General features: G+C 45.4%; 1 protein-coding gene across 3 annotated transcripts in view; it reads left to right on the forward strand.

Annotated features, from left to right (window-relative positions):
* Nucleotides 1–16704, forward strand: part of LOC105380203 (PHD finger protein rhinoceros) — a 43621-nt gene extending 26917 nt beyond the window's left edge. For all 3 annotated transcript variants that reach the window (XM_048632374.1, XM_038121607.2, XM_048632373.1), the window contains exons 5-7: nt 5101–5290; nt 6101–10890; nt 11031–16704. In XM_048632374.1, the coding sequence (XP_048488331.1) occupies nt 5101–5290; nt 6101–10890; nt 11031–12158 (6108 nt within the window). In that variant the 3' untranslated portion in view covers nt 12159–16704. The remainder of the gene's footprint in view (nt 1–5100; nt 5291–6100; nt 10891–11030) is intronic.
* Nucleotides 16705–23703: the final 6999 nt, after the last annotated feature.

The following is a 23703-nucleotide window of genomic DNA, read 5'->3' on the forward strand; positions in this document are numbered from 1 at the left end:
AATTTAGAAAAACGAGAATTTTAGGAAAATTTTTTTTTAATGAACAATTAAGTTAGACGCTTCAATTTGGCATGCAGGTACCTTAGTAAACTTAAAGCTTAGTTACCACAGGATATTGTTACACGGGAACGGGAGTTAGCTAGAAAAAATATTTGTGTGAAATAACGATAAATATTCCGTGAAAGTTTGTAAGTAGGTTTGTTATACCACTTTAAGCCAAAAGTAAACGGGTTTTGATAAAATTTAAAGCTTAGAATCATCAGAACCTACAGGCATATTTTTATTGGCAGAATTCCCACGGGAAAATATTTTAAGGCGAAACGAAGCTCGCGGGAAATGATAATATATTACTCTCGACAAAAATGCAAGTGTATTGTGGAAGCTTTTGCTCAATTGAAATTTTAAATTCAAATTCATAGAAATACAATCCCAGTTGTATCCCAGTAATCCCAGATGTAAATCAAGGCTTTTGGCAACGCAAAATGGAGCGGAATAGGAGAATTTTGATTTTAATTTTATATTGACGGCCAAACAGTATTGCATGTTTTTTATAGTTTTGATATGTATAGTATATAGCATGTATTGTATAGTTTTGATATGTAGGTATTGTATAGTATATCATGAATTAATATTATCTGTATAAGAACTAACCAATAAAATTAAGATAGTTTTAAGAACACTGTCACACATTAACACCAGGCAAAACAACAGCGATGACAAAAGGAGTGTGTGGCCACTGACAGGCGTCTGTTAAGTTCTCTGAAGACAGCTGACACTGGCCTTACCCTTCAAATGTTTGTTGCCATTATAATTGTAAGTGTGACTGTGTGAAACAAAGAAAAAAAAAAAATAAGAAAAAAAAAAAAAAACAAGAAATGCACAACTGGGGGTTTTTAGTCGGTTAAAGGCCGACACTACCTGGGTCCCCTTCCCAGGTGTCTGTGTAGATTTTCCTCCAGGAGTGCAAAAAAAAAAAAAATATTAATAATATATAGGTATATATATATATAAAAGATAAAATATATATATTATAAGCTTCCACATTGAGTAGTGAGTAGTTAAAAGATGAAGATAAAAAACAACCAAACTCTCACAATATATTGATCTCTCAAAAAGGCACGGACATAAAGTCTGTGGAGTGATAATAAAATCTTTAAAAAAAAAAATTAAAAAAAAATCCCAGTTGTAACGAAGTAAGTTACAAGTTTGTGCAAATAGAATAAGTTGTTTTTAAGTAAACAACTAAGTACCTAACAAATGAAAAGCTAGAAACAGTACATTTAATTACAAAATAATAAGTTTTCTTCGTTTTGAGTTCTTTACCTAACATTTTCCTCACTAATTCAAATAAACCTCGTAAATGCACGGTGGGTAACAGAAACATCTAATCTGTGATCGATTCATTTATGATCGAACTTGTCACGTATCACTGAAACTCACTGGTTCGGTGTTCATTCGTGTCAGTTGACGGGCAATCGACCAATAGCGTCACCGCATCCAGGCACATTTACGATGTTCACGCGTCATTTGTTACGCAATCAACCAATCGGAGCACTTTGTTGTAGTTTTAACGTTATAATCTTGATCATAATTTTAAATATACTTACTTAAAATAAACATAACTACACACTAAGAACTTTCTAAATTTTTCGATATCTGTTGAATTACAAACTCTTATTCTTTGACGAACTGCGATTGCGAAATGCAACGATAGCGAAGTTTACCAATTCCCACCGAATCTCTTAGCGGACGGATCGCTAAGTTGATTAGCGCACAAATTTTTCTAGGTTTTCAACTAAAACACACATATTAATCAGTAGATTGTGACTTTGCGACTACTGTTGGTGTACGACAGGTGACCGACTAATAGGTTCGCGCCGTGGCCATTCAAGGGCTGCGGAAAACTCTGCAATCCCAAGATGAATATCAATTGGTGCAAAAACTTAGGACAGCGGCGGGGACTAAATAGGGAGTTTGAACCATTTCCTATGGCAAGCTGGCAATCATCCTGTTGATTTCCGTTTTAAGACAGAAATTATAGTGCAGAAAATGTCTACGCAGCCGCAGCTTGCTCTTGCTTGCCTTCATTTTCTATGAACAATGTAAATGTGTGGGTAGGTATTTATAAAATCATGGATGCTCAAAATGGACAATCGGCTTATATACGAATTACGTCTTACATACATTACCGCCCTCCGTTCTGCGTCTGTATTCGAATACAGGCGTAGGCAAATGGACATACTGCACCTGAGCGGCTTACGGGTATTTACTGCTACGCAACAATATTGCGTCCATTTCGGTTCAGAGTTCACAGAGCATGTAACTCCCTCCTGAATGCTTCGCAGTGGCAGTCGGTGGAAGCCAACAATACATTGTAGCCCTCACGTATGAGTTCAGGGACTGAATTCGGAACTCGTGGTACATATGAAAACTAGATTTATGCATTGGATTATTTTCCCCGATGGATTGTTGTTCATTTTAGTTGATAGGTATGCGGATTCACTCCCATATTCCCTACTGTCCATAGTCCTCTACTGTCCTACAATGTTGACGTTTCATGATGATCTCGTATTACATTGAGTAAGAATTACACCCGAGTCCGCGATGTCATATTAATTCTGTCATATATGGGCATTTTTTATAATTGCCGTCTTTGCATTCGGCAATATACCTATATGAACTTAATTGCTAAACCAGGGCAATGTATGTATGTACTGCTAATTCAAAGGCAATATTGCGGGCTAATAAGGTTCTATTTTGGGTTACCGCACCAATCTGACCTCAAACATAATCGGGTTTTGGCGACACAAAGCAACACTTTGTTTGAACTGTTAGCATGTATGGTTGCTTATTGGAAATGTCAATCAGACCAGATGTCTGTTCGTAGGCTACGCGCATAGGTAGGATGTGAGACACCGAAAATGATGCACTTACTTAAAATTAATACAGATCACCGTATTCATAATAATATTATTATATTGAAAAAAGGACCTTGAAGAGAAAACCAATTTCAAAATAAAACAAACATTTTTTAAATGAACTTTATTTATTTGTTTAAAACTCTTTATTGTACAAATATTACTAATAAAAGTACAAAGGGTGGACTTAATGCCAAGAGCTAACTTTACGTGACCATGTGAGTTGACCTGGGAAACAAAGTAGCTAAATGCGGAAAAAAGTTCAGATTTTACTTTACTCACACCCTAATGGATTTCGGATTTAGATTTAGCGCGTCCGGAGATTTTTAATGTTTGAGTTTGATCAATGCTTTTATTATTTTCAATACTTACAGCTTAAAAGCTTGAATGCACGGGGAATATGGAAAAATTGCATTATTTAATAAATTTTAAAATTTTCTCTCATTTGTGATATTACCTATTTACCTTCAAGCTAATGCGAATAAGGACGACAAAGGCTACTTTTAGTTGAAAGGGAAGCCTCATGTACCAAGCTGCTTACAAGTTATTATCAGCGGTGTAGAAAGGCACCTGTTCTGATAAAGAATACATTATGTAATAAGAAGCAGCGCTACTTCGTTGTCGTTGCATCGATTAATTTGCCCATCCCCAATAACATATACCTATTTCTTCTACCTACTGTTATATAGATTTATATCATGTTTGACGTAATATAAACATCGGTACCTTTAGAATCGACTCACTAGGCCTATTTTGAAATACTTACCCCCGAATTAATCGAGCTTTTTGTCCACCACTTTAAAAATAGTTTTAAAATTGACGTTCGTTGTGATACGAGTTTTTACTTTTTGACTAACGTAAAGAGCCGAAGCTCGTGTTTATAGTCAAGTTTAACCTTGTTGTAAAGGACATTGGGCATTTTATATGGCAATTTGCCCCGCTTTTTAAAAATTCGCGAACATTCACCAAAATACTTTTAAATCATATTAGTGTTACCACCATAAAATATAAACCCGGATTTAAAAGTATTTTGGTTTATGTTCGCGACTTTTCATAAAAGCGGGGCCAAAACGCCCGATGTCCTTTACAATACAGTCTATGAATTTGAGGATTAACTGTTTCTGAATGTAACATTTAACACCAATCCCTGTTAATTGTTATTAATTCCACGGACAAATACACACACTGTTTCTCTTAAAATTTACAATAAAGTTGCATGCATTACTTTAGATAAAGCAAAACTTCTTTGATGAAATGTTTAGCAGGTTCTACTAGAAGCGCTTTCATCCGTAATATATTTGGGATATGATTGCACTGTTCCTTTCTTCGGGTGTTTCACACTGTCAAAATTAATTTCACTCGATGTCTTATTTCTTTTCAACGTTTTCGTGTTATTCCTGATATTGATGAGCTCTGTTTTCTAATTCATGCATGAAATAAACCACCGAGGCAAATTTTAATTAGTAATTTTTTAATTTCTTTAGGTATTTACTGGTGCTTTAAAGTTTAATTGGTCTGACTCTGTTTTCTTACCAACCTGCACGGCTGCACAGGATTTTCTTTTCTGATCTGGCTTCATATCTCACATTGTATTAAATCTCGTGGTTCTATCTGGACCATCTTCACTCTACACTCACACCACCACTGATTGCTGTCTCTTCTGTACAGGGACACACGCTACAAGGTAGGTAGGTAATCAACATGCATTCAAGTACCCCTGTGTAAAGACTCTCAGAAAGGTATTCTACAAACCGAAATGAAAAAAATACTTTTGGTACGTTAATTTTTTTTTACTCAATCTCGCTTAAACAGTTACACTGTAATTTTATAACCATTTCGCACGTTAAACTTAATTTTTGTTAGGTATAATAATGAAACCGGGATAAAATGATTCGTACATTCATGATATTATATTGAATCGAACCAATTCTGCTGTATAAGCGTGAAAGAGTAACAATCAAATCACCAAGATCACTTCATCAGCATCACCTGCTGCCTTTATTACGGTCAGGGGCAGATAAACCTGACCGCCCACTCATAGTAACCAATGCTACGTGGACCAGTTGTCCACCGCAGTCACCAATATGGTGCTTCGAGACCCCAAACCCACACCACAACTCCATCTATGTACATGTCAACCTTGAATCCTATCGTTGAGATAACGGGGCTCTCTTTTGTTCAGGTACGATGCTGGGACAAGATACAGACGATAATCAAGTCGGAGGAGGGTCTCGGGATAGAATACGACGAGAACGTTATCTGCGACGTTTGCAGATCGCCCGACTCCGAGGATGGGAACGAAATGGTTTTTTGCGACGCGTGCAACATCTGCGTCCACCAGGCCTGCTATGGGATAACGGTCATCCCCCCAGGTAAGAATCCTATACAGGGAAACAAACTTTAAGCTGCTGAAACGCCGTCTTAGCACGACAACACTGCGCAGGAGACGGGAGTCTTAATGGTTGTTTCAATTTGAAATGATTCTGGGTATTACCTGCGTAAGAAGACTAAGCATGGGTTGGAAAGGATATTCACAGGGATTCTGTGTTGTCTTACGGATACCTGCCCAGTTTTACTACACGTCTTAGATCTAGACTTTCGAAGACATAACATAAAGAAAAAATTATCGAAGTTTTACACTGTCGTTTATAAACCGAGTATTCTAGATCATACAGTATATTATGGAAAAATACTGTATAATCACTCAGTAAGCATTTCATACTTACATTCAAATTATGATTACAATATTCGCTTGTAGAGATAATCTTTTAATACTACTAATGACCAACCATGCTAATAGGGATTACACTAATTTGAACCTTGATGGAAATGACGATCAGTACTAACAATGTAGACCTCTGAATTCTATAATACTGTTGTGAAAACACAGTGTGTTTTGGAATATTCATTTGAGTAATTAAATTAATTAATTCAGTTCTGGATAATTGGAATCTGTAATCTGTAGGGGTTTATTCGAATTTAATATTATTTATTTGCTGTACCTATTATTGATCTTGATGATAATGGTGTTGCGTATTGATTGTGAGCATTGACTGTAGTGTAGGTAGGTAGGTCACTAGGTATACATACAGGCAGAATGAATGTTATTGTGAAGGAGAGCAGAGCAGCGAGTGCTAAGTATTGTAAGGTATTGATGGAGCGAGTGCGTTGTGTGTTCGCAGGGCAATGGCTGTGCCGCCCGTGCGGGGATGGAGTGCGGCCCACCTGCGTGCTCTGTCCGAACCTGGGTGGCGCAATGAAGTGTACCCCTTCCGGCAACAAATGGGCCCACGTCAGCTGCGTCCTCTGGATCCCCGAGGTATCGATCGGGTGCGCGGAGAAAATGGAGCCCATCACCAAGATCTCGGGCATCCCCTCCTCCCGCTGGAGCCTGGTGTGCGTGCTGTGCCGCGAGCGCAAGGGAGCCTGCATCCAGTGCTCGGTGAAGACCTGCAAGACGGCGTACCACGTGACCTGCGCCTTCAAGCACGGGCTGGAGATGAGGGCCATCATCGAGGACGAGAACGCGGACGACGGAGTGAAGCTGCGCTCGTACTGCCAGAAGCACAGCGTCAACTCGAAGAAGGAGAAGGGTGGCTCGGGCTCGGAGGCGGACGAGGACGTGAAGCGCAAGCGGCGCAAGGACATGACGTCGGAGGAGAAGTCGCAGGCGCGGGCGGCGCGGCTGCACGAGGTGGAGCGCGAGTTCGACAAGCACGTGGGCGTGAAGGACGTGAGCGGGCGCCTGCTGGACGTGGACCAGGAGGCGCTCACCTACATGTACAACTACTGGAAGCTCAAGCGCCGCGCGCACCACCACCGCCCGCTGCTGGCGCCCAAGGGCGACGACTCGGAGCTGCACTCGCACCGCCAGGAGCAGGCCGACCTGGACAAGATGAAGAAGTTCGTGCAGCTTCGCCAGGACCTGGAGCGGGTGCGCAACCTGTGCTACATGGTCTCCCGCCGCGAGAAGCTGTCGCGCTCGTTTTTCCGCATGCGCGAGCAGACGTTCCACAAGCAGGTGGCGGTCCTGTCCGGCGAGGCGCTGGCGCCCTCGGATCTGGAGGCCATCGCGGACGCCAACCATGGCCCCTCGATCTACGACCGCCTCTACTCGCACGCCGGAGCTCCCGATCACCGCCACGACTTCGACGACCTGATAGCCCGCATAGCGCCGGAGCCGAGTGGCTCGCTCACCTCCCCGCCGCCCACCTCTCCTTCCAAGGACGTGAACGGAGTTACCAAATCCAAGACGAACCCTTACAAGAAACAGTACGTGAACGGATCGTCCCGCTTCAGTGGGCTTTCGAGCGAGGACGAGACGCGGCGGCGGCGCGCCGTGTCCAGCACGGAGGAGGAGCGCAAGCCGCGCGGCACGCCCAAGCGCTCGCCGCGCAAGCCGCCGCGCCGCCGCCCGCCGCCCTCCAAGCCCATCATCGACACCTCCAGCGACGACGACACCATCAAGACGCGCTGCTCGCTCAAGAAGGACCGCTCGCGCAGCAAGACGCTCACACAAATGGAGAAGGAGATGACGTCCGGGGGCAAGGGCTCGGCCAGCGACAGTGACGAGCTGCTGCCCATCCGGCCGGCCGCGCGCAACAACAAGTTCGCGGTGGACATCTACTCGGACAGCAGCGAGGACGCCAAGCCGCCCAAGGACGAGCCGCTGTCGGACGCGCGCTCGCCCGACGCGCACCCGCCGCGGACCAAGGCCGCCATGAAGCAGTTCGTGCCCTCCGCCTCCGCCGCCTCCGCCGCCAAGCCCGCGCCCGCCGAGCCCAAGAAGCGCGGCCGCAAGCCCTCCAGCACCAAGGACAAGAAGCCGGACCCGCCGCCCACGCCGCACAAGACCGACAAGACCAAGTCCAAGACGAAGGATCACCCCACGGACCTGATCGTGCCGCAGCGGCAGGCGGCCAAGAAGGCGTCCGAGAACATGCGCTCCACCACCGCGCGCAAGGACGAGCCCGAGCGCCACAGCGGCGACGACAAGCCCAAGACCAAGCCCAAGCCTCCGCCCAAGAAGGAGGACAAGACTAAGGACTCCTCGTTCGAGAAATCCAAGGACTCGTCGCTCGACAAGTCCAAGGACTCCTCGTTCGACAAGGTGAAGGCGCGACGGAAGATGTCGAGCGACGCGGAGAAGGAGCACATCGCCATCGTGCCGCAGCGCCAGGCCGCCAAGAAGGCCGCCGCGCACATCAAGAGCGGGCTCGGCTCCAAGCCGCCCGCCGACAGCGACAAGCCCGAGCCCGCCAAGTCTCCCAAGAAGGACGACAAGGAGCCGGCCAAGTCCAAGAGCAAGGACTCCACCACGTCGTCGTCGTCGTCGTCGTCGTCCAGCAGCAGCAGCAGCGACTCGTCGTCCTCGTCCTCCAGCGAGGACGCGCCGCCCGCCCGGCCCGCGCGCGACGCCAAGCCGCGACCCGCCTCGCCCAGACCCACGGTGGACTTGCCCTTTCTCGACAGGGTGTCAAGGCCACTGTCGTCCACGAGCGGGTCCACCTCGAGCGGCAGCTCGCCCCGGTCCGGCAGCCCGCTGCCCAAGCGGCCCCGGCGGCCGCGGCGCCGCTCCGCCGCCGACGCGCCCGCCGCCGCCCCCCTCCCCGCGCCCGCCGCCGCCCTCCCCGCTGCCGCCGCCGCCCCCGCTGCGGGAGCGCAACCGCGCCGAGCCTCCGCCGCGCCTACTCGCCCTCGCCGATCTTCGACACGAGATCTGTCTGACGGCGGGCGGCGACAAGCCTCGCCGCCGCCCGCGGCCCCGCCCGCGTCCCTACCCCGCTCACGTCATAATGACAAGGACAAAGACAAGCAAGTGAAGGAGACCAAGTCACCGACTAAACCGACGCGGCGTCAGTCGACGCGCGCCGTGGATCCGCCGCCCCGCAGACAGTCCACCCGCGCGCCTGAAGTACCACCTGTAAAGACGGACAAAACAGACAAGTCGCCACCGAAGACTGTGCACAAGTCACCGCCGAAGACCGTACACAAGTCACCGCCGAAGACTGTGCACAAGTCGGTTCCTAAACCAGTGCCGCTTCCTAAGCCACTGCCCAAGATAGAGCCGGATCCAGAGCCAGAACCTGAACCCGAGCCGGAGCCCGAGCTGTTGCCGGAGCCGGAGCCCGAGCCGGCGCCGCGAGCCGCGCCCGCGCCGCCGCCCGAGCTGCCGCCCGAGCCGCTGCCGCTCGAGCTGCCGGCCGCCTTTGCGTTCATGAACCAGCGCCTGCCCACCCCGGCCGCCACGCCGGCGCGCTTGTCTCCGCCCCGCGCCGCGCGCTCCCCCCGCCGCTCGCCCGCCGCCTCGCCCGCGCCGCCCGCCGCGCCCGCCGCCGACGACGAGCGCTGGTTCCGCAAGGGAGGCCCCGCGAGCCCCGCGCCGCCCTCGCCCACCAAGTCCGACGAGCGCTTCCTCGAGTCCGACTCCATCGACAACTCGAGCGTCAAAATGATCGCCAAGATCCAGGCGACGCTGAACGAGAACACCATGATCCGCTCCCCGCGCACGCCGCTGGACGCGCGCCACGCCGACGAGCGGCCGCTGCTGCTGGCGCTGCGCCGTCGCCCCGCGCCCTCGCCCCCGCCGCCCGCGCCCGAGCCCGCGCCGCCGCCGAGGCCCATGTTCTCCCCGCACAAGGACCACCTCATCGAGTTCGGCCTGCTGGCCGTCGACGACGAGATCACCAAGCCCTTCGCCTCCTACCCGGACCCCTTCTTTCTCAAGGAGGACTCGAAGGAGCAGGGCGTGCAGGAGACGCTGAACCTGGTGGACCGCCTGCGCCTGCAGCTCAGCAGCAAGAAGGTGGCGGACGAGCCGGAGGAGGCGCCGGCCGCGTCCCCGCCCCCCGCGCCCGCGCCCGAGCCCGCGCCCGCGCCGCCGCCGCAGCGCTGCGACGACTCCACCAAGCAGAGCGAGACCAGCGACTCGCAGTCCATCTCCGTGGCGGACCACGCGTCGCCGCTCGACAACAACTTCGACAACAACAACTCGCTGCTGCACTCGGACTGCGCCACCATCTCGTCCCCGTACGGCGCCGCCAAGTGGGGCGAGAGCAAGATCCCGCGGCGCCGCTCGTCCGCCAGCAGCAGCGACGAGGAGCCGCCGCCCGCGCACGCGCACCTGGACCTGCCGCCCGACGCGCGCGACTACGCCTACCTGCCCGCCTACCCGTACGGGGACGCCGCGCCCTTCCTGCCCGCCATGTCGCTGTTCCCGGGCACCTCCAGCATCTCCCTGTCGCGCGCGCTGCCGCCGCACCCGCCGCTGTACGCGCCCGTGCCGCTGCAGATGTGCGCCGCCTTCACCTCCTCCTCCAGCAACATGGCGCTCACCACGGCCATGGTGGCCGCCACGCCGCAGCACGAGCCCGAGCCGCCGCCGCCGCCCGCCCCGCCCGCGCCGCCGCCCGCCGCGCCGCCCGCCGCGCCCGTCGCCCCCGCCCCCGCCCCCGCGCCCGCGCCCGCGCCTGCACCCGCGCCGCCACCCGAGGCCAAGTCGCCGGCCAAGCCGCCGCGGGGCAAGTCCATCGGCAAGTCGCCGGGCAAGTCCCCCGGGTTCTCCCCGGCCGAGGCGCGAGGCAAGCGCGCGAGCGGCAAGGCGCGCGCGGCGGGGCGGGGCCGCGGGCGCTCCCGCAGCCGCGCGCTGCCCGCCGACCTGTCCGGCGGCATCCACAACAAGCTGGTGGGCACCGTGTACGACTTCGACGACGAGCTGGAGGACGGCGTGGAGTTGAAGGCGCTGCGCGAGCGCCGGCGCTCCGAGGAGGCGTCGCCGGACGCGGCGCGCGCGGGCGACGTGGCGCCGCTGCTGCCCGGGCCCGTGGACATGCGCACGTACGCCGCGCCGCCGCCCGCCGCGCCGCTGCTGCTGCCCTTCGACCACCAGCCGCTGCCCGACATCGACGAGGAGGTCGAGAAGCAGCTGCACTCCGAGCTCATGGCGAGCCAGCCGCCGCCACACCTACCTAAGGTAAGCCTCCTCAATATAAAATTCTAAAACAACCATAGTTATTTTTTAATTTTACTTACTTATCTACTGAGATATTCTAATAACAGCAGTTTAATTAAGCCTAAGTGTAGAAATAAAACATTATAACTTTCTTTTCCCAGGTATCTCTATCGGACTCACGAAATCAACTGAAAGTAAAGATCAAGGGCCCGTTCCTGGATGCGAACTACTGCAGCTCGGCGCCGGTGGCGGTGGCGGCGGCGCCCACGCCCGGGCCCAGCGCCGACCCCGGCGCCGGCACCAGCAGTCTGCGGCGCATGCGCAAGAAGGAGCTGCTGCGCCAGTACTGGACGCAGCAGGACATGATGGACGAGCCCGCGCCGCCGCCGCCCGTGCCGCCGCCCATCAGCCGCGCCGTCATCACCATCCCCAAGGCCGTCGCCTCCATGACCTCCATCCCCACGCGCGAGGACTACAAGGAGCCCGCGCCCGAGAAGAAGAAGCGTAAGCCGAGCGGCGGCGCGGCTCGCGAGCTGCGGCACCTGGCGCCCGGGCCCGCGTCCCCGCCGCCCGCGCCGCCGCACAAGCGCCGCGCGCGCCGCCCCGCCGCCGCGCCCGACCCGCCGCCCGCGCCGCATCCCAAACTCAAGATCAAGATCGGCAACAACCCGCAGCTGCCGCCGCCGCCGCCCGACGAGCCCGTCAACAACTACACTGTCCGCCCGCCCAAGAAGCGCTTCCAGAAGCCCAGCATCGAGGACCTGCGCCGCGAGAGCATGAAGTACCGCCGCATGGTGATGGCCGACTTCGACCAGGACGAGACGCCGCCGCCCACCGGCAAGCGACATAAGCCCGGCAAGAGCGAGCGACGGAAAAAGAAAAAAGAAAAGAAAGCTGAAAAGATGCAAGTGAAAGTGAGTGAGAGTGACAGTTCCACTAAACTGATCATAAAGATAAAGCGGACGGAGGGAGACAGCAACTGCACGGCGACGTCGGCCACTGCGGAGGCGAGCGAGGCGGCGGTGGTGGCGTCGTCGTCGTCGGCCGCGCCCGGGGACCCCTTCGACTACGACCCGAGCCTGCCCGACCCGCTGGCCATCGAGCCGACCGAGGCGACGGGCAAGGGCCACGCCAAGCTCACGCCCATCCGGCTCAAGCTGGCCCGCAGCGCGGGCGGCTCCGGCTACGTCGTGGGCGGCGGCGCCACGCCCCCCGCGCCCGCCGCGCCCTCGCCCCCGCTCGCGCTGCCGCCGCCGCCGCCGATCAACAAGCACTGCGAAGTCAGGTGACCCAAGCACCGCAAGCACCGGCGCTAACTCTAAAACACTCAGTGAACGTGTACAGTTTAAATTATAATGTCTCTTTTAAATACTATTACTAGACTATTTTATTATTTATTTGTATAAATTGAAAGCTCAATGATGATTAACTTAAAATTAATCTAAGATTATTTTTTATTAGTTTTGTGCATTCTGTGGTGCACAAGTAAATCATATTTTATTAGTATATAATTGTAATTGTAGAACATATAATGATTATATGATATTTATATATTTAATTTTGTTAATGTTACTGTTTAATTTGTGCCTCATAAGGAATCTCAATCGTAGCGTTGTTCTGTATAATGTGATTTGGTTGTAAAGCGTAGTATTAAGGCGGACCAGTCGCAGGGCTGGCCGGAGCGGGCGCGGGCCGCGTGCTTCTCACTTACGACATTATTTGTTCGCTATTTATATACCAGTTGTAATTATATCTTGTAATGGAGCATGGGGCCTTCGCAGAGACTGCCGCGGCGCTTGACTCGACGCTCGACTCGTGTGCACACATCCACCTACAGGGCTACATCGACAAACGAACCCTCACCCCTCCACAATAACATACACTAACATGTTATCACGACTTGGCTAACAATGTCACTAATCTAAATTAATCAAACGGTAGCTACTAGAAAATATACATACATTCCGATTTTATCTTATGTCAAAACTTTAACAGAACGTAGCATGTTCAGTTTATATTTTTTTATTTTCTTATTCTATATTACATAATTATAGCGAAAAGCTAGTTAAAAGTGTACGGGAAAACTATGGTTGATTTTAAATATTCGAGACTGATTTTATATGCATGAAACAGTTTATTATTTATACAAACATCATTATTTAGGTAAGTGTATGAAAGTATTGTATAATATTGTTGGAATATAGCATGTAAATATTGAGATTATACCTGTACAACAGGCTGTCTGGGTTAAATTGAGTATTTATTATATTTTTGACTATAAAAATATGTTTTTGTATTAATTGTATTATAATATCATTTTATTTTTAAATATAAAAGTATATATTTTAAACAAAAACTAGACTTAGTGAAAATGTACAGGGTTGTATAAAAGTACATAATAATTTGGATGAGGGGTGAAACATGACGGGTAGCGGTAGAAGGATGGCGGCGTGTCGTGTCATGTTGTGTCGTGTCGTGTCGTGTCGCGTCGTGTCGCGCGTCGAGTCAAGCGCCGCCGCGCGTCTCCCACTGACATGGCTCATGGCTCGGGTTACACCAAAGAGTTAAATCATTTTTACTATTAAGTATTAATTTTACTTATCTTCCTCGGTGTCTTGACCAACCCCAGCTTATATTTTTCGACCCCAACTAGTTCCACTTGGATTTGTACATATTTATTCTGACGTAGTCTTTAATTGCATGACTCAGAAGTAGCGCTGCACTTTGGCAGCAATTGGCTTTCATTTGTACATTTTGTCTCCGTATTTAATATTGTAGTAGGCCGGGGCGGTGCGTGGCACGGCTCTGCGAGCCAGCATGGTCCAGCCGCCTCGGCATCGTAACTGATAAGTACTAATGTGGATATTTTAAAATGAAATATAATAATTTAAACACAATTGTGCAATATTCGGCAATACTCATCAGATAGTCTGCGAGTGTGGTGCGGCGGGAGGTGGACGGGTCACTCTGCACACACTCAACCCCTGTATTCTTTGTAAATAGATATTTTCAATTGTATTTTAATTCATCTTTTTCTTTACTTGTCTTACATCTAATCAGATTTAATATTTTTCTATCTATTTATTTCGTGAATGATTGTGTTTCAAAAGTTTACATGACAACTAGCTTTGTAATATGATTGTTTGTAATTATAGGTTTTAAGATTTTTATAGATGTTTTGCATTTACAGTGATTGTATGATACGTTTTGGCTGTTATAAAATTATATTTTATATCCTGATTAGATGCTGAGGGCAAGTAATGAAAATTGTGGAAACATGATAGGTCGTTAGGAACTAATCTAAGCGAACTGCAAGATCTCTACATAATATGTAACATAACTTACAACTAAATGTATTGATCTAATAAAATTAATAAATTATGAAAAAATGTTACCAATTAACAAAAAAATACACTATGTAATAGAATTCCTAGATCAGAATCGTTTTAATTAAATCAGTGTAAATAGATGAATTGATCTGATATTAAATAATTCATGTCTAATCATGTATATTTATTGATGTTTTGCCATTTTAATAATTGTTTTTTTAATAACAATTTAATATAATAGAATCGATGTAGTGAATTATTAGTGAGCGATCCGTGCGCAGGCCTCGAGCCGACAGTCACAGGGCCTCGCTCGGCGAGTCCTGAGGCCAACAGGCCGAGACCATCCATCGCCACGACGCCAGAGCGATCGCGACACTCACACCTGACCGGTTGTAAATAAACACTCCAGGATCTATAGAGCAAGCATAACTTACCTAAACTGATTGTCACTATATGTTAATCGCATAATAATAAGAATTACGGGCATCCGATCAAAATAGGTGTATATTAATTATGAATTAATTGTAAAATAATAATAGCAGTATAATGTACGTTGTGTGAGCACGCGCCGGGCGCAGGGGCGACAGACTTGCCGGCTGCTGACAGTATTTATTACAGAACGTATGACACCCCGCCCGGCCGCGGGGCGACTCCTAGGTAGACACTTTCTTAACAGTTTACGATATCTAAATGTTAGGAATAAACTTTGTTTCTGATAGTCTCAGTGTGTTAGTGTCTACGTACTCACATGTCTACATGTCCTAAAGGGAAACATAATTATTATTACGTCGTAAGAAGTATCAGTGTCAGTTTTAAGAGTTCAGTAAATCAGTTTTATTCATATTGTATTGTTATGCGTAGAATACTGGATTAAATGTGAGGTTTATAACGGATCGCTTTAGAAACTAGTCCTAACTACTTGATCAGCTTTATGAACTTATATCGAATAATTTATTAAATTTATTTATTTAATTACGATTTTTAATGGAGTACATTACAATAGGTGAAAACAAAAGAACTACAGTCAGTGTAGACAATCTCCAGTAAACGAATATTAAGAGTTATAAGTTCATAAAGCTGATTGCATTTAGTGTAATAGTAAGTTGTTAGCCCATCTTGTATCTTAGAGCATGCATTTTTATATATTTATTCGAATCGGTAACATCAAAATCACGAGTGTAGTCTTCCTAGATACCGCGGTAGGGCCAAGTCCTGGCTAATTCATCATAATTGGTATGCTTCTGTCCTTTACATGGTTTATGTATGTCTCAATATGTAAAAATAGTGTTCTTTAATAGAATTGGACCTTTTCATAGATCACGAAGTACATACTAAGTTATAGTTCTTCTGCACAACATAAGTTACACAAAAATATAGTTTTACTACTTAAGTAAATCAGAAACAGTTGCAGTTTTACTTGTCCTAGACATTAACATGATACTACATATAATATTTACTTTATGTATCTATTTGTACGTATGTATGTATCAATAAGTATTTATCGCACAAAGTATGTTTGAACGAAAACATCACAATCATGATGACGATTCAACAAATTGTATCAACCATTACCTTGTTACTGTGATTGTTTAATTTTTATCGATTAGAGTGTTAAGATCCATTTTATATTTGAGATTCCACTTGTCAGGAAACAACTAGGAATGCGAATTATTAAGGATTCCGCTCAGGAGCTCCATTGTGTTATTATTTTAATCTGAAATTGTAACAGTTTTGACTATTAAAACTCTCATGTTTTTATTGTATTTCGTGCTTTAAGCGTATGATTTTATAATGATTATTATTTTTATATTTCGCTGTGTTGTGTATAAATGGTATTGAGAGGGAATGTTAGTAATTTAATTTTAAGTGAGTGTTGTTTATTGTCGAATTATAATGTATATGTAATGCTATATATTAAGTATGATATATAAAATATATATATTGACTATGGTATGCTATATAATAGGGGCGCTGGTCGCGTTACCCGCTATAATTATTGACTTGAGGAATTTCTGACGTTTGGAGCTTATAAGTACCTATGTAAGTGCGCGCCTGCGCTTTGTTTTCTACAGTAAGTGTAGAGGCAGTAGGGTCGAGGGACCGGCGACCGGCGCGGGCGCGGCGGGGCGTCAGACGCTCCGCCACACGCCGCCCTCCTACCAGTCACTACTTAGACAAACGATACATATATTATTATTTATACAGTAGCCGGTATCCTAAGTATTAGCTGTAAGAGATTCACTTCTTATACCATTATCCGTATAAGTATTATGATCAACAATATTTCCATTGTTTTAAATCTAGATGTTTAGATCTTACTGGTAAGTGTAACTTGTACAAACTACTATGTACAGTAGAGTAAGATGCGAGAGAGAGCGGTTGTCACATCTCCGCAGGGGCTGATCTTTGTAAATAATGTATGTACAAGTGTTCTTGTAAAATAACAAGTGTTTTCAATGTGCACATAGTCGCCTCATTCATTAATAAATTTTTTAGACAATTATAATTTTCTTTGTTTTGTTTTTTACTGTAGGTCCTATTAATACGAAGTTTTGATTTATCTTTATTATGATTTCTATTTTGTTATCCCATTTTATTTGATTGAATTTTTAATATTGACGATGCTGAAATTCAACAGTGAAAAAGTAAGTATTAATAATAAACATCTGTATCCCGTAGGTATAGGGTACATACAGGTGTCCCAAAAGTCAACGATATGCTTTAGTATAAGTTCTATAGTTTACGAGATATTGACACTTTTATAAATTTGCTGAAAATCGCCACATTGGATCAGTTTTTTGCGTGCCGCCGGTACAAATTCCATATTGTCAGTCATTTTTAGGTGTTGCATCATTCTGTATAGTTCTGCTATTGATCACAGAAACAGATAAAAAAAAATAACAAGTTATGCTGTATGTTTAAAAAAACACGGTTTTCAAAGTCATACAAAAACATATTTTTTATAAGCAACTTTGACTCTACCTACTGTAAAAAAAATACCACGCAATCTTGGCACCTTATTTAAAAAAGTTGTTCATTTAATGTAGTTTTTAAAATGGTATAAATAAACCGTTGCTATTGTTTTAATTAAGAAAAAAATTATTGCCATTTTAGCACAAAAAAAAGGAAATTTAATGTTGGAATAAGTTCAAGTAAAATAGCTGGTGGGGCCGGGCGTGGGTAAATAACTAGCCACTCACAAACTGGTCTATCAGCCCTTCAAGGCATATCGTTGACTTTTGTGACACCCTGTATAATATGTACCTCTATAGGTACATACATGTAAGTATGTTATAACCAAAACAGACACTGTTAATGATTATTTACAGAGTAGACAAGGTTTTATTATCAAGTAGGTATCTATGTACGTAGGGAGGAGAGAAAGAAACATAACTGAGTTCGGATAATTTTCACCTATAGACAGTTCCAGCTAGTAGAAAATAAAAAATGATTCAGTTAGTACAAAAGTGTATGAGGTACTTAATGAAGCCATCGGACCCCACCGAAAACTCTTAGTAGCATACAAAATCCTTCAATTTTACCGGCAGAGGTTAAGGTATACACAAAAAAGTTTATAGACAAATCAAATAAGCTAGAGAAAATCTGTAACCAGGAAGTAAACAACCCAGTCAGTGTAGATAAAATTAAAGTAAGAAAAAGCTTGTTATATCAAAACAAATGACTGCTACGTGCCTACGAGCTCTCTACGAAGATGCTATGAACATGCTACGAGGCTACGACACGGCGTAGCACATACTACGCGTATGACCAGTTTCAGTATTTATAATTGAATAATACAACTACCACTTATCGATGATTATATTTATAATATAAATGAAACTGGCTATTAGGCATAACAATACAAAAAGGAGACATAATAGGCTTATACCTATGTGACTTATAAGACTCGATATTGAGTTTACGAAATAATAATTGATTTATAAATAAATATGAAAATATGAAATACCTGTGTAAGGAAAACGGCCATAAGCCTAAAAAATACTCTCAATCGATATTAACAACGTAGCGTAGTGGGAACGTGATGCTTTAAGTTGAGATGAGAGATAAAATAATGTTCCGCTTAGTTCATACGTCTCGCGTGTCACTCATCTGCATCTAGACATTGGTAGGTATCTAGTACCTATCGGGAATCAGTGGGTGCCTTATAGAATAAAGCAGCTTGAAGCCTGCCTCCGTCATCATCAGCCAATAATCATCCACTGCTGGACATAGGCCACTCCCAAGGAGCGCCACAACACTCGGTCCTCGGCCTTCCTCATCCAACCACTACCCGCCACCCACCTAAGGTCGTCAGTCCTGCCTACGTGTTCACTACAAACATACACGGTCGCTAGACGAGTTGCGCACGGGACTATGTATCGAGTGAGCGCAGATTTCCCTGATGGTCCCTAAAGTAAATACTAATTCCCTACGGAGCGGTGGTCAATTACAGCATTTGCTGTTTTCAGTTTCTTATAAGTCCAAATGAAGTCTGGGCTTTTATTTATTATGTTATTTATATACAATAATTAAATTGAACCCATAAAGATTAAAAACAAAACTTAGTTATCTATACACTGAATAGAATAGAATAGTTTTATTTCTTCTACAATTTAATAACAAAGTAGTGACCTCACTTGTAAGTTAAAAGAAACCCATGTCAGTGGATGTATAAAGATAGATTTACTAAACACTTCAGGCTAGGTACTTAACTAAGTTCTGTTTAGGTAGTATTATGGTACATACAACATACATAACACATACATATACTCACGCCTATCTTCCAGAGGGGTAGGCTGAGATTATGGACCTCCATGTGGCACGATCCTGCATGACATATATACTTATTTCGCCTTTTCTACATTCATAAGTCTCCCCATGCAGTGCTAGTCGGTTTCGGAAACACTCGGTATGACTTACAGCGTGCAATTAAGAGGCAACTCTCCCATTCGCATACATCTTTCATTATCTTTCATATCCTTAAGACAAATTGCCCATAAACAAATAGAATAGCTAAGGCGAAGCCACAAATCCCTGTCTTACACCCCTGTGGATGCTAAACCAGTCAGTGTATTCTGGTGCGTCCTCCCGTGTAGGTAACATCGCCGTGGAACAAGCTGTATATTAGTCTTATGTTGCAGTCGGACTGTCGGGAGTTAGAAGGAAATGAAATAATATAATCAGTTTAATCACATTCACATAAATATTTATTTTTCATGTACCTACCTAACTTTTTCGACAATCGTTAATTATTAGTAAACACTTATAACAGATTTTTTTTATAAATTTACCTGTATCCTATCACATATCATTTTGTATTCAATAAATCAGGCCGTCGAAAATCGTCGCCTTTGATAAAAATAAAATATCGCAGTAAATTAAAATAACAAGGAAGCTTAAAAACAACAACATACAGTTTTTTTTTAATTACATAATACTTTACTTATATTTATATGGAGCTGGTATCCAAGTTAGAAGTTATTTTCAACACTTTAGTTCGCTTTGTTATAAGTAAGCTGGATGTTATTGATTAAAAAGAGACTATATATTGTCTCACGCGTCAAGGATAAAGACAAGGTATGGCATAAACTTCACTCTTAGATACCTACAAAGTCCTTAAATTACTATAAAATACTTAGGTGGTTACATAGTGTCCCACATTAAATATCATAATACGTTTAAAAGTTACACATACATATTGTGTAGGGCGCAGAAAGAAGTTGCGATACAAATATTACCGAAGGTCCACTAAACATTTTTTTAACTTATAGTCCTTCAATCTTCTACGAGTATGTTTATTTAATTTAAAATATCACATCGTCAGTAGCTACAAATTGCACTGTTCATCACTGCCTTTACGTTTCAAAATTTTAATTCATAATTTTATTATGTACTGGAGAACATAAATTTCATCATCATAAAATTCTTAAATCTAGAAGTAAGTACATAGTTTCATGAAATATTTTTCTTATCACATCTATGTCAGGTCGTTATTGGTTCTTGGACTTTTGTACAAAACAATTTACATATGTATAACTAATTAAGGTAATTCAGCAGCAGTTGTATATGTATAATGTATTATAACATGTATGTATGTACTAATACAAACACTCAAATAAAAAAATATATATTCAAGTACTACTAAGTAGTAAATGAAATAATATAAAATTAAAAATGCTAACTATTGTAAATTAACTACCTAAGTACAACCTAAATGAAACAACCTCAAAAACGGATTTTATCATTAAAAGTGTTTAGATGGATTGTATGGCTATTTAACGGGTAAATAAGAAGTACCGTCGCGGCTGTCGAAGCCACCGGCCCTGGGCCTAAATCTCCGCCTCCCCAGAACCGCGCGACGGCACCCTTAAGAAACTTTCTATCTGAATTAATACTACCTAAGTACTTAAATTTCTAAGTCTAATAAACAGTAAACATTGAAAACGTTGCTTAGTAGCTGTTAAAGTCGGTCAAGTAGGTACATATTGAAATAAAGACATGTTTAGTCGACGTCGTCGGCTTCGTCCTCGGTGTCGTAGCCCTCCCCGATGTACTTCAGGCGGTAGCGGGAGCACATCTTGTGCAGGTGGCCCTTGTTGCCACATTTCTTGCAGTTGAAGCTTTTGTAGCGGCACGTAGTGTGCTTGTGGTCAGTAAAGCCGCACACCCTGCATTTCTCTTGTTTGGGGGGTAGGTTGAAGCGGACGGATGGGCCAGCGGCGCCCCTTGCGGCGTCACGGATGCGGGCTCGACTCATGGCGGTGGTGGCAGCGGCCGGGGTGAAGAAAGCAGCAGCCTTGGCTGCAGCGGCATCGACAGCAGCGGCGTCGGCAGCAGCGGCATCGACTTTAGCGTCATCGGTAGCCGCGGCGGCTGGGGCGGGGTCGGCAGCAGCGGCGTCAGGGGCGGGGTCCGGGGCGGCGGCGACCGGGGCGTCCCCGCGCGAGCGCCGCACGCTCTCCGCCACCTCCACCGCCACGGCCAGCGTCAGCTGCCGCTGGTCGCGCGCGAACAGCGCCTCCCGCTCCTCTCCGGCTGCCATCCCCATGATGAATCTATCCAGCAGCGCTTCCTCTAAGTTTTTGAATTCACAGTTGATGGACAAGCCCCGCAGTCTCGCCGCCCACTCCGTGTAGCTCTCTGCTTCTCCCTGGGTTGCCGAGTAAAAAGTACATTTATCAGCAAATCCAACAACTTTTAGGGTTAAGTGCTCGTCGAGCAGCTTCAAGAGAGCGTCATACCCCAGCTGATCAACTCTTTTCGGCTTCACTAGTTCACAAATGTATCTGAAGGTGGGTACGCTTACGAGACTCAGAAGTATGTTTTTTTTCTTCTCGTGGGCAATTCCGTTGGCTGCGAACCACTGGGTGAGACGCGACTTGTAAATAGCCCACTCTATTGACTGGTGGTCGAAGGTGGGTAGATATTCGTAATTCACGGTCCTGTCCATTGTTGAGCAGGTCGCGGCTCGGCGCGGGCACGTGCGGCGGGGGCGGGCGGTGGGGCGGGCGGCGTCTGGGCGGGCGGGACACGCGTCCGGCCGGCGGGCTCGCTTGTTGCACACTGGCGCAGCCGCGCCGCCTCACCATCCCCATTACCCGGGATGCATTTTCCAGGAAACTTGTGGTATACTTACTTACTTAGTTATGTTACTTATTATTAACTATCACAGCTTTAATAATACCTATGTGTAATTGGAAAGCCTTTTGAACTAGACAAACTCGATATAATTAGGTTCAACAGGCTAATTATTAAGCATAAACACATATTTTGCAAATGATAGCTTGTCGGAGATATTTACGTAGCGAAATACCTATAAATAAGTAGTTTCGTAACTTAGATCTAAGAACGGCTGGCTTGTATGTATAACATGGCACTAATTATAGTGTATGAATACTGTTTACATAATACACTCTAGTCCTGAAGTGGCTTAGTTTAAGCCGGTAGTCTATGCCGTATTTCTAACTTTAAAAGCCGTGAGCTAGTTGCTGACTGCATAGAAATCTAATCTTAAGACTGACGGTGATAGCTGGTCTTGGTCTGATGAGAAACAGCACCAGGTGGTTGTCGACCTGCCTCCGCCGGGCGACGGCGGGGGCGGCGGCGGGGTGGGGGCGCACCATGGTAACCGTTGAAAAAAGGAAATCTTACAGCGCGCTCAGAAGTTTAAAGTGGATACCTGGAACGAATATTCAAAAGAATTAGAACCTGCTGAGATTGTCTATAGTGCGATATGAGGTCCACGACCGTGTGTTAAGTTTAAGTTGCAGCGTTTGCTGTAAGCCAGTTCTAAAATTAACTCAGGAATTAATTACATATTAAGTAGCTATTTACAGCATTAGTATTCACATCCTGTGCTCTCGTGCGTCATAGGCTTAATATACCAACGTATTAGTAGGCCTACCTATACCCATACAAATTGCATCAATTAATGTAGCTTCAATACAGCATCATACCTAGGTATATTCTCAGAATACCCTAATAAAATCAATAAAAGTCTACAGTGGCGCCTCCAGAGATGTGAGTGTGTTTGCAGGAAACACTTGGGATAGCAAGGATAGCAAGTTCGTAACTTTCAACTCCGGGCGGCGATGTTAACTTTCTGACTCAACTGAATGTGGATTGTTGTCTATGGCCTACTAGATGGCGCTTGAAACATGAATTCATAATGTAGGACTTGAAACATACTAAAAAACGTCGTGATGTGTAATATTATGTCATAATATAATCACGAGTAGAAAAATTAAGGTTTTAATTATATTGTATACGGGTTTTTTTTTTCATCTAACCATTTTGAGGTAATCTCAGATAGTAATTAGTAGTATAGGTACCTATTATATATACTAAAATTAATATATTTTTTATATTATTGCAAAAGTGGTACTTAGGTCTTTTTGGCTTACTATGGTAAGCCAGGGGTGACTCTGCCATTATGAGTACTAAATTTTTGTTCTACGAGATTTGGAGATTCACTGCCCTATTCAAAACCCTAACCCCCTTATTCATAGAGAAGTTACAGAACGTTTTAACTAATAAACTGTTTTGTCCCTCTCCGACAAAGAACAATTTGTTCTTTGAAAGAGAGGGACAAAACAGTTTATTAGTTAAAACGTCTTGTAACTTTTCTATGAATAAGGGGGTAAAAGTATAACTGTTTAGCAAGTAGGTCTACCTACAAAAAGTATTTAGGTAATTTTGATGATTTTTTAAGGATTTATTACGCTTAGGAATCTAATAATATTCATGTAATGTACTCACTCACGTGTATTCTGCAAAAACACACCTCAGTAAACAGAAAGTCTCGACACGACGTCAGTACGATTAAGAAATGTTTTGCATATCTATCGCATTCGATTATTCTTGCATATGAGCATGAATATTCTGCTCAGTGAATCGTGACATGTCGTGTAACGTATTTTAATTTGCTGAGTGCACACATAATTTTAAACATATGTCATTTATTTTGATGAAAATAGTAGATACTAGATAACACAGTTTTATTACG

This window comes from Plutella xylostella, chromosome Z (assembly GCF_932276165.1).
Source record: "Plutella xylostella chromosome Z, ilPluXylo3.1, whole genome shotgun sequence".
In the NCBI taxonomy this organism is placed as follows: Eukaryota; Metazoa; Arthropoda; class Insecta; order Lepidoptera; family Plutellidae; genus Plutella; species Plutella xylostella.